Consider the following 11,733-nt stretch of genomic DNA (forward strand, 5'->3'; position numbering starts at 1 on the left):
TGAAGTAATAATGTTTATGCTGACCTGGAAGGGTGAACCAGACAAAAAAATACTGGAGCACAGTCCCGGCAAAGAAACAGCATCTCCCAGGGCCCAGAACAAGGCTGCATCATTTCAGGGCATTAAAAGGCCAGTAGGACCGGTCAAGGGGCAGCTAGGAGGCCTTGCCTGATGAAGCTAAAGAGATGGGTGGGGGGAATTACAGGCAAGCTGCAGACACAACACTGAGATACAGTCTTTCTCAAACTGCGAGAACTTCTATGGTGCCTTCTATAAAAAAGAAAAGACCATTACAAATGCGTGCGGATTTGGGGCTTCCAAACTGCTGCAGGCAAACTTTCGCATGATTTTCAGGAAGTATCACTTGACCCGTGTGATGACCGGCAGTGTAATAACTAGTTATCGGAGGCTCCTACTTTACAGCGCAAAGATTAATTCATTCTGTTTATAAATATCATCTCAACTGAAAATACAGGACGCGCGGATACAACCTGAAACACATTTAAAAACGACTTCAGCATTCCTCTCAGCTTTAAAGAACTTTGTTAATGGCGTCCTACTAAAACAAACTACTCCCTTGGAACTTGGGTCAGAAGAGAATTATTCTTTGGAAGACAGACAACCACTGGCACAGATTTCAAAGTCAGGTGGGCATAGGAAGAATGCTATTCTGTGTCCCTTCTGGCCTGAATTTGGGGGGCAGCCTTGCAGCCACACTGGTCCAAACGCTCCCTCCAGTGCATGGACGCCTTTGACTAACAGGAACGCACTGGGATGAGGCCTCCCTGCCTCCCTGACCCTGCTCACTTCTCCCTCCTTCCTGGCTCCCTCCCAGCACTTTCTGCTTCCCTCCCCAGGTCAGAGCCCAACATCCCAGGCATGGGAATCTTGGGCTGGAGTGAAAATGAAAATACAAACGCAAGGCTTCAAGTGGATAAATTCAAATAAAGGAAAAAATAAAATAAAATAAAGGATCTCAAGTGAACCGCATTTTAAACGCCCCCCGCCCAACCCCAGATGGTCCAGCAAGTCTTCAGAGCAGCGAAATCTGCCGAGAACGCACGACTCACCCACACCTGCAAATCCCCCGATTTTCCACAAGGATAAGAAATACAAAAACGAAAGGAGCCGCCCCTTTCCTTCTCATACTTCATGAGGCAAGCTCAGAAATCTTCCTTCACCGGATAAACTTGAAGGGCTGGCCTTCAGAACTGATCATACCCAGAATAGTTAAATAACAAACGGGCCTGCCACATTCTCAGTCTAAGAGTCTTAGAAGAAGTAGACTTTGCGTACAAGAAGAACTGGGCCAGAGTGACAAGACCTGACTGTTTCAATACAAAAGGCAACAAGAAGAGACTAATGGCAGCGTCTACCTACCTCGCAGGTCTGTTTGGAAGATTAAATGAGGGAAGGGAGCATAACTTTCGAAGACAATGCACACTATACAGGCCGATTGTTTATTATGAATATTACAAGGAATGGAATTATATGGCCCTAAAAGACATGTCCAAGTCCCAACCCCTGGTACCTCATTTGCAAGTGGGGTCTTTGCAAATCTGCCAAAAAGGATCTCGGGATATGAAATCACACACACCGGCTTCAGGGAGGGCCCTAAATCTAACGATTCATAAGAGAAAGGAGAGGGACATTTTGGAGGCAGAGACACAGGGAGGAAGGTCAAGTGGAGGAGGAGGCGGAGACTGGAGTGGCACAGCTACACGCCGGGGACACCAGCGATGGCCAGCGGCCAGCAGGGACGGGGAGGAAGGCATGGAACAGCCCCCCCCCAGGCCTCCAGAGGGAACCAACGCTGCTCGCTCGTCGGCTCAGACGTCTGGCCTCCTCAGCTGCGAGAGAATTAATTCTGTTGTTTTTACCCACCCGGTGTGTGGCAACTGGACACAACAGCCCTGCCAAGCGAGTGCAAGTAACATCAATCAATTCAATGGCACCCTAGTAAATCTATTGGGAAAGATTCTGGAAAAGCTCTGAAAAGTACTTTGCCTATGTTCTTATACTGATATAGAGATCCTCAACACAGAACAAGTCAGGAGTGTATTTACGTTTAGGTCTAAACTGTCACCAATGACCTATTTGTCCCCCACAGGTATTTTTGAATGATTAACAACTGAAAGACAGCGCGAGATAGAAAGGTTTGAACTTTTGCTTCCAGAAGACTGAAACAAAGGAGAAAAAAAATCAAGTTATTCTCTCATTGTAATCATTGCAATTAAACACATGCCTGGCAGAGCAAACCCTTCCAGAGAAAAGCATCCTTGCACAGGGGTCCTCCGTCGGATGGAAAAGCACTCCACAAACCTGTAAAACAGTTCAACCCACAGCATGGTGAGGTTGCCGACTGACCAAGCAATCTTCTGACTAGCATTTGATTTCCCAAAGAATCTCTCTGTAGAGACTTTTATTTTTCACAGTGAATTGATGAATCTGCATCTTCGTTTTATACACCGATGTCAGAGAATATGATTAACGTGAGAATGCCTCAAAGAAATGACTCCCTTCTCGATTGGTTGACAAATCAGGTTTGAGTTATTAAAGCTTCTACAAGGCTTAATATCAACATTGTAAGTCCATTTAAATAACTAATGGGTAGAACAAGTAGAATCGGACATCACCTAACTCTCACAGAGCAACTATCGAATACAAACAGACAGCACCCAATTTCCACGGCCCCAGAGACAATGACATAATCCTGCGTACAGTATAAATAAAGAGCTTCCAAGTTATTCTGGGCTTATTTCTGGCCTTTGCACTGGATGCACACACAACTAACCCTAAACGCCGCGACTTCCCTCTTTACAGTAATTCCCACACATGTATCTATCCACTGGTAAATGCTGAGTAAAAGAAGCCACACAGCCCTGGCCGGGGTGGCTCACTGATTGGAGCATCATCCCACAAATCTAAAGGCCTCGGGTTGGATTCCCCGTTAGGGCACATGCCTGGGTTGCAGGCTTCGTCCCCGGTCAGGAGGGACAGATGTGCGAGGCGACTGGTAGATTCTTCTCCCTCACATCGTGTTTCTCTCCCTCTCTCCGCCCCTCCCTTCCCCTATCTCTAAAACCAATGTGCGTGTCCTCAGGTAAGGATTAAAAAAAGAAGACGCCAGACAAAGAGAATGATTATCATAAGGTTCTGTTGTGCCAGAGAGTTCAGTGGCCTCTGGCGGGGGAGGGGGGTGAGGAAGCAACACATTTGGGGAATGACGGGTAGCACATCAGCTTGACTTCACCCACGGATTCACAGGTCTATACAAATGTCAAAGTGCATCCATCTGCAGAGTGTAAACAGGTGCAGTTTATTGTCAATGATACTTCAACAAACTAAAAAAAATGAAGGCTTTTTTCCTAGGGGGAAAATGTCCCCTAATAATAAAATAAAATAAAGAAACAAACAAACCACGAAAATCCCACCTCGATTCAATTTAAAACTATTTTCAATTATTTCCTTTTATCTTTCCTGCCTTCTGGAATTAAGCTTCTTGATTACCACTAGTTTAAAAAATGCCTGTATTCACTTTTGCATTTCCCACAAACTCTTTGTTTCTTCCTCCCTTTATTGCGCTTCCCTGGCTTCTTCCTGGACCTCTTGTAACTATTCCACAATGAGCTGGATAAGCATTGTGTTAGGGCTTTATCGTTTATGAAAGGATTTCCCTCTTTCACTTTTCAAACCGATCCTGAAAAGCAGACTCCTGCAAAGCTCTACTATACTTCACAGACATACTGACGGCGAGAGATCAACTATATACATAAGTTGCTCCAGATCAAACATGAGTAAATGGTCAAGTTTGAGCCAAATACAAGTCTTCAGGCCCCATGTACACACCGTCTCCTCACCGCCACCTTGTCACCCTTCACTTCAGTCATCGTCAACCTGCAGAGGATGTCCCAGTCCGTACCGTCAACTCTGTCACCATCTTTAAATTTGCCTACAAATGTCTTCCTCTTGGGAAGCCAGAAAGATGCTGAAAACAACCCCCAAATGTCAGAAACTAAATTGAATATATTCCCTACAGATATCCACTCAGTCCCTTCATTTCCCTTTGGCGGCTCCAGAGGTCTAGCCCAGAAGCTAGATTTGCAATCTTGATGTTATCTTTGGCTCTTCATTCCTGGTAGTCCCTCCTCCATAATTAAGAGCTTGGTCCTGCCCAAAGAAAAGTCCGACCTTTGCCCCCAGGTTCTGAGGGATAATCTAGGTCATACCCGATAGAAATGCTTTTGTGAGGTCCACCCCAGTCTGAAATTGGGGTCTGGCCACACCAGAAATGCCAACCACCCATTTTCGGGTGGGGACTTAGGATTACATGTTATCTGTTTCCCTAAAGGACAGAGATTAATCACATGGGCAATCAATCAGTCCTGACTACGTGATGAAGTCCCAATAAAACCTCCAAAATGCAAAGCTCAGGCTTCCCTGGTTTGCCATACACAGTGCGTACTGCCCTCGTATTTGCCCGGAGAGCAGTGCGTCCTGAGGACAAGGAAAAAGTCCTTCTGGAATTCTTCAAGACTCCACCCCGTGCATCTCTTCTTCTAAGGAGCTTCCATCTGTGTACTTTCCTGGTGATAAACTGCAACCTCGGGTATGACAGCATCCAGTGAACTCTCTGAGTCCTTCCGACAAACTGTCAAGCCCGAGGGTGGTACTGGGAAAGCCCCCCCACACACGGTCAGTGTCAGAAGTGAGCTCTTGAAGTGTGGCTGACTCCAGGGATCTATCTAGTCTGTCACAAAGCCCCACCAATTCTTTTTAAATAAAGGCTTCACATCTCTGTGATATTCACAGATAATACAGCAATGAAACCACATTTTCTGACTGTGGCCTCCAGTGCCCTGGATTCTTAATTGGTTTCCTTGGGAATAAGAGTGGGAGCTTCGGAGTCTGGCACTTACTTACTAAGTAACCTCGTGCAAAGTGGTTAACCTTTCTAAACCTCATTTTGAACATGATAAATATTAGTTTGGAATAATATCCGCCTTCCAAAATAACTGTCAAGACTAAGACAGAAAAGAGGAGAGAAAGCTTACTCCAGTGTCCGGCATGCAGCCGATCCACACTGGACTGTAAATACTGTCTCGGTCACTGACGGTGATAGAACTGTCCTCTGTCCACCATTCCTCCAGTTCAAGTCCGCACTGCCAGGAAGGCCATTCCTAAACCCCGTTTCACCATCGAGTTCAAGTACAACAGTTCACAATCACATCTAGATCAAATCAGACAGCCTGGCTGGGTATTAACAAGCATGACTGTGGTCCCTGGTTCTGGAACAATCCTGAGAGAAAGGAGAAAAAAAATGGGCCAGCTAGGTTGCGTATATTATCCACAGTATTCTCTCCGGATTCTTGTCAAGGTCCCTCTGTTCCATGCACTACCCTACATCTTCCTTGTTCTCAACTCTCTTTCCTCACGCTGCTCCTTGACCCCCATCTGGACTGCCTCCCCTCAGATAAGCCAGGTCCATTACTTCCTTTTGGATGGCGCGCCCTCACTCACAGCTCCCGAACCAGAATGCGTGTACCTTAAGTGGGTGATGGGTGTGTCTGATGTTGATTCCGCTGCCCCCTTGCAGCCAGGCTTCTGGCTGAGGGCAATTTATGTCAATGAGCTACCCAATTAGCATTTTTGTATATGCCATGATGGGGAAAAGATCGTGGAGCAGAGCCTTAACCCCACCTTACACAAACCCACTTCTTTACTCCTCAACCCAACAGCCTAATGTCCAACTGTCTGCTGTGTTGGGTGACGGTAAAATACAGGCATGAAAGAACACAGAACTCTGAGTTCCTGGGTCTACTCTCACCCTGCAGCTTGGGCAAGTCACAGCTGTTCTAAGACTCAGTGTATTCAGGAATAAAATATATGCCTACATGCATGCTTCTCAAGTTAGTTGTGGGGCTCAAAAATCTACAACAAGCATATGAAAATTCAAAATGCTAGGGACTGGTTATCACTATGAAGAAATGCTCCTTGACTTGACTGAACAACAATATGATCCTATAGGCTAAAAAGAATTCAAAGTGAGAAGTTCTGGAGTTTTTTTCGGCCCCTCCCCCCCAACTATCTGATCTTTTATTTGTCCAATTCCACTTTTAGGCTGCCCACAGCTGCTCCGAAATACATGGCTAAGAAACCAGTATGGGCAGTTTGGGCATCAGCAACTAATTTTTCCAACGCTCTACCTAAGTATGAAGTAGTCTTCCAGGACTGAGTGATAACTATTATGCATCACCTTTCCAAATCTGAAAATGTCCCAAACTTCCGCCATAGATTTTAATTTACCCTCAAGATTTGAATGGTTAACATCTGGTTGCCTGTTTACAATCCCTAAGTCCTACCTGTGAGATTCTTCCTGTGAAAAGTTCCCAGGGAGGCCGCTTTATAAAGTGCTAATAAATCACATTATTTTGACCTGGAGACCCTTAAAAGGGCAATGAGTCAAAAGGCCATGTGTAGGGCTCACCACCTCCTAACCCATCAACACCCTGGAGCAGCTGGTTAAGGGATGAGTCAGTGTGATAACAGGGGGACCCAAGGAAGTCTACAAAGAGTACGTGACACTTGGATACACTGTTATCACATCCAGAAATTGCCTACCCCTCCCTCGTCCCCTCCCCTCCGCGTGTCTCCTGCCATTCACAGCCTCCCCTGCTTCCATCCCTTCTGCGATGACTCCTCCACTCTGGCCAGACCCAACTTCCTGCGCTGCACCATGTTCTTCCCCAATTCTTTGCCTGGGCCCACATGGTCCTTTCACCTCTATGCCCTTCCTCTTCACCCAGCCAACTCCTACAAGTCTTTGGAGAACCACTAGATTGCAAGTTCCCTGACAGTGGATATCATCGAGTTTTGCTACAGCTGTATCTTCAATACTTAGCAAAGTTGGAATTCAATAAAAAAGTGGACAAATGGAAGCTGCGAGAAGCTCAAAGCCTCTCCTGAGAAGCCTGGCAGCGCTGCCTCCCACACTTGGTGGGCTGCCCCCTTCTCAGTGTTCCCGTGATAGCCTCTGATGAGTTCTATCACACCATTTTTCACATGTACCGTAATAATGATGCATTCAGTGAGGGCAGGCATGGGAAAATGATGTCATCCTTCATCCCAGAACTTTGCACAGTGCTTAAGACACAGTGGGGAGCTCTATAAATGTTTGTTGAATAAATAACTGGAGCACACGCCCGGGGAGCCCGAGAATGTGTGAACCTTCCTGTTCGAACATCCTTGGCATCCCCACGCTCCCCTGCGCACGCCGGGCCAGGGTTTGTGCCTCCAACTCCCTACAGACACAGCCCCTGCCCGCTCCGGCCAGTTAAAGTCTAACTGCTGCCGCGGCACCTTCGGGGACTCAGGGCCCTTCTCGAGCTCTGTCCCAACAACAGTGTGTTGACTGACGACAGAGCTGAGGCCGGCGACGCGGTGGGAAGGCTGTCCAGCCGGACTGGGTTCCCACCTGCCTGGGGGCCGCCAAAGCCGCCCTTCCCGCCGATCTCCAGGGTCCGCACCGCCCCCCAGCCCCCCCAAGGACGACCTCCGAGACTGGCCTTTGCCCCTCCACCCCCCCCCTTCAGGCCACCCCTTCCTCCAGCCCGTGGTGTACAGCTCAGCCAGTCAGTGACCGTGTCCCTGGGACGCCGGTCCGGTCCGCAGCCCCGCGGCCTCCGCCGCCGCCTTCGGCCCTCAGCCTCCGGATCCCAGAGTCCCGCGGGTTCCCGTGGCGGTGGAGCGGGGACCCTCGCCACAGAGCGCACTGACCTGGAAGTGCAGCGCCATCTTCCCGGGAGGCGGGAGGCGGTGCCGGCCCGCGGCCCGGAGCCCGAGGGGAGGGAGAGGAGGCAGGCGCCGAGAAAGCACGAGCAGCCCGTGGGATCCCTGCGCCGCTGGCTCGTAAGCTCTTCGCCAGTGCTGCGTGGTCTCCGGGTTCTAGGTGCTGGATAGGGCGGGGCCTGACGTGAGGGGCGGGGCGATAGGAGCGGAGCCTGGGGGCGGGGCAAGAGGGCGGAGCCTGGGGGCGGGAATCTCAACTGCCCTCTGCACTCATTTCAACCGCTGTTAATTTCGTACCTCTGTCCTTTGACACAATCACCACAACCCAACTGTCAGGCGTGACCCTGGACTCTTACATCACCCACAGATTCCTGATCCCTAACTCCCACAGCACAACTACTACCCTTGGCATCTAACTACTACATCTCTACGAGTTCTCATGTCCCCTAACGCCCCCTTTCATAACAAAATCAGCCGTAAATTTTGATTCCTATGTGCTAACTTCTGTCCTTGACCTCTGACTCCCAGAGCCCAACTTTGTTTTTTTTAAACTTGTTTTAGATTAAAATTAAACGGACATGGTGTTGAGTTGTAAAATTATAGCTCACCTCTTGTCTATATTTCATTTAATATAAACTTATATTTTAAACCAAATTATTTTATTGGAATGAGAATTTATGTGAACAAAAGTGGGTCACACTCACTTCTTTCTGATGTACTTCATCACTCCTTGAAGTTTGACATCTCTGGTTGGGATCATTGAACTTTAATGTGAAAAACTCCTGTAAGACTTCCTTAAGTTCAGGTCTGCTAGTGACAAATCCACTCAGTTTTTATTAACATGCAAACCTCTTTATTTAACCTACATTTTTAAAGGATAGTTTTGCTGGGTATAGAATTCTATTTTGGCTTTTTAATTTTTTGGCACTAAAAAATGTCTTTCCCTTGATTTGTAATCGCCATTGTTTCTGTTGAGAAGTTAGCCAGCAGTCTGATTGTTGCCTCTCTGAAGGTATCATGTCTCCTTTTCCCATCCCTAGATGATTTACAATTTTTCTTTTGCTTTTGTAGTAATTGTATGAGTATGTTTGTGTGCGTGTGGTTGTATGTGTTATCCCACTTGGGATCTTAAGACTACTTGAATATAAAATCTGATTTTTTTAAATCAGTGTTTGAAAATTCCCACCCGCGATTTCTCTAAGTATTGCTTCTGTCTCTTTCTCTGTCTCTCTTCTTCTGGAACTCCAATTATATATATGTTAGACCTTTTTTTAGTATTCCATATGTCTTTTACACTCTTTGGGGGCTTTTTTTGGTCTTTTTTTCCTCAGGGTGTTTTAATTTGCTTATTTTTTACTGACCTATCACCCATTCGCTAGACTCTCTTCTGCTATATCTGAGCTGCTACATAACCCCACTAGTGAATACTTATTTTTATTTATGTTTTTTAGTTCCAGAATTTTCATTTGACTTCTCCCCTTCCATTCTTTAAGTGTGATTCAAAGGCTCTGGTGAAATATTTTATCTTTCCTCTCAGTTCTAGAGCATTTGAACTTTATTATTGAAAGGTCTTATTTGGTATCTTCAATATCTGAATCACCTTTAGGTCCTCCTGTTTGTTTGTTTTTTTGTATTTGGTTCTATTTTTTTAAGCATGCCTCATAATTTCTTACTGAATGTCAGACAGCATGGAAGAAAAATTGTTCAGACTCTGGATGATACCAGATTTCTTCAAAGAGGGTTAAGTTTTCCTACAATAATAGGCAGATAGAAGACCAGTGAATCACATAATCCCACTGAGGCTTGGTTTTATGCTTATAAAGTCATGGTCCTGACTAGATCTTACAACTAAAATCCCAGGATGCTTACCAAGGCCCCTCCACCTTGTTTTTGGGCTTGAACTTGAACTCCCATTTCCCCAATACTGTGCAGCTGTTAAAATCTCTGTTCAGCTCTCTAGGTGATAGTGTTTTCCTGAGTTTCTTAAAGTCCTTCCGTGCATGTGCATCTTAAGAATCAACTGATGGCTCTGGCTGGTGTAGCTCAGTGGACTGAGCACGAGCCTGTGAAGCTAAGGGTTGCTGGTTCGATTCCCAGTCAGGGCACATACCTGGGTTGCAGGCCAGGTCCACACTAGAGGACACAGGAGAAGCAACCACACATTGATGTTTCTCTCCCACTCTTTCTCCTTCCCTTCCCCTCTCTAAAAATAAATTAAAAAATATTTTTTTAAAAAGAATCAACTGATGATTTGAGGGTAATTTGTACACAGATTTTGGGGCTCACATCTCTATAGCTCCCTCCTCTCTAGAATTTTGCCCCTCAAATCCTAGCTGCTTTTATTACCCAACTCCCATGTCTTCTCCTAGCCTACTGAAATTGCTGCTGGCTGTCTAGTTCTGTTGCCCCTTGAGCCAACTGGAAAATGCTCTGGGGGGTGGGGCGAAACTGAGGTGAACATGAATCTTGCCCTGAATGTTTTCAAAGATTGAAGTCAATCAAACCCTGCTTTTAACTGTTGTTCTCTACTGCCTTCCAGCAGTTGTTAAATATGTATGTATTTGTCATGTGTGTCTATGCATATAGGTTTTAATGTGTTAAATTATCATTAAATATATTTATTTATAGTTATATATAATATAATTGTTAAATATTTGTCCTGTTTTTATCATTGTTTTCAGTGGGAAGTCTAATCCAGCATAAGCTATTCTATTACGTTGAGATTATTTCTACCTTTCATTCTTGATTTTCATAGCTCATCCACAGCCCATGAATCCTCATGCCCACAGCTCAACTCCTAAATTTTAAGATATTCAATACCCTCATTCTGCCATTTTTAATTCCCATATCCCAAAGTTTTTGATTTCTGTATTCTAACTTTTCTTTTCACGTGCCAGCCTTTTTGATATACAATCTCATTGCCATTCCCACATCCCAACATTTCTGACTCCCACATTCCAAGAACCAACATTGATTTCTGACCTCTCTCTTGCATCTGCCATATAATTTCTATTATAAAAAATTTTAATTTATTTTTAGAGAGAAAGGAAGAGAGGGAGAGAAACATCAATGTGCCAGGGAGAAACATTGATCAGTTGCCTCTTGCATGTCCCCAGCCAGGGACCTGACCTGCAATGTGCCAATAATTTCTGTTACCTCAAATGTTAGGTCCTTAAGGGAGGAAAAATTGCTTGACATTTGATCATTTGATATTTTTTCCCCATTCCAGAATATCCTTGGAGCAAATAAGCGGTTGCAATAAAAACAGCAGCTGATTCACCAGGTAATTCTGAAAATGAGACGCCAATTATTTTTCCCCTTTAAATTTGAGTGACCATTTAAGATTTGTTTCTGTTTTCAATTAGCTCTCCTTTTCATGATTTCTATCAACAAAACATTCAACTCCATGTGTATTTGTCAATAAATACAATTTAGGATAGAAGTGTGTCACTGCAGTTATTAAAATTAGCACAGAAAATGCGCCAGCATGTCAAACAATTCATTTCTATCACAAAACTCAATTAAAGTAGGGAACTTTAGAGCCTGCGGGAATTACAAAATCATCTACCTTTTGCCAACAAGTCTTCTAAAAAAGACAGATGGATCTTTGCTCCTTGAATCTTTGCTGGGGATTCAACTAGCATTGGTAATTCTGGCAACCTTAGAAGATTCACCTAACATATTAGTTTTGATTTGTTTTTCCTAAAATCAGAATAACAGTAAGTCTATAATTAAAAAATTGTATAAGAAGTAACACTGAGATAAGGCTGTAGAGCACAGTGGTTAGGAGACCAGACACTGGAACCAAGCAACTTGGATTTGGGTACCAACTGCATCGGTTACCAGCTGGTGAGCTTGGAGAAGTTACTTGCCCTTTCCATGCCTTCATTTCCTCACCTGTCAAATGCAGACTAATAGTATCTGCCTCATAGGTTGTCGTGATGA

The 11,733-nt window shown here is 45.1% G+C and overlaps 1 protein-coding gene across 2 annotated transcripts in view; it reads right to left on the bottom strand.

Moving 5' to 3' along the window:
• RANBP17 (RAN binding protein 17) overlaps positions 1-7,936 on the bottom strand; it is a 236,875-nt gene extending 228,939 nt beyond the window's left edge. For both annotated transcript variants that reach the window (XM_037127901.2, XM_037127899.2), the window contains exon 1: positions 7,777-7,936. In XM_037127901.2, the coding sequence (XP_036983796.2) occupies positions 7,777-7,794 (18 nt within the window). In that variant the 5' untranslated portion in view covers positions 7,795-7,936. The remainder of the gene's footprint in view (positions 1-7,776) is intronic.
• Positions 7,937-11,733: the final 3,797 nt, after the last annotated feature.

This window comes from Artibeus jamaicensis, unplaced genomic scaffold (genome assembly GCF_021234435.1).
Source record: "Artibeus jamaicensis isolate MK-2021 breed Jamaican fruit bat unplaced genomic scaffold, CSHL_Jam_final scaffold_3151, whole genome shotgun sequence".
In the NCBI taxonomy this organism is placed as follows: domain Eukaryota; kingdom Metazoa; phylum Chordata; class Mammalia; order Chiroptera; family Phyllostomidae; genus Artibeus; species Artibeus jamaicensis.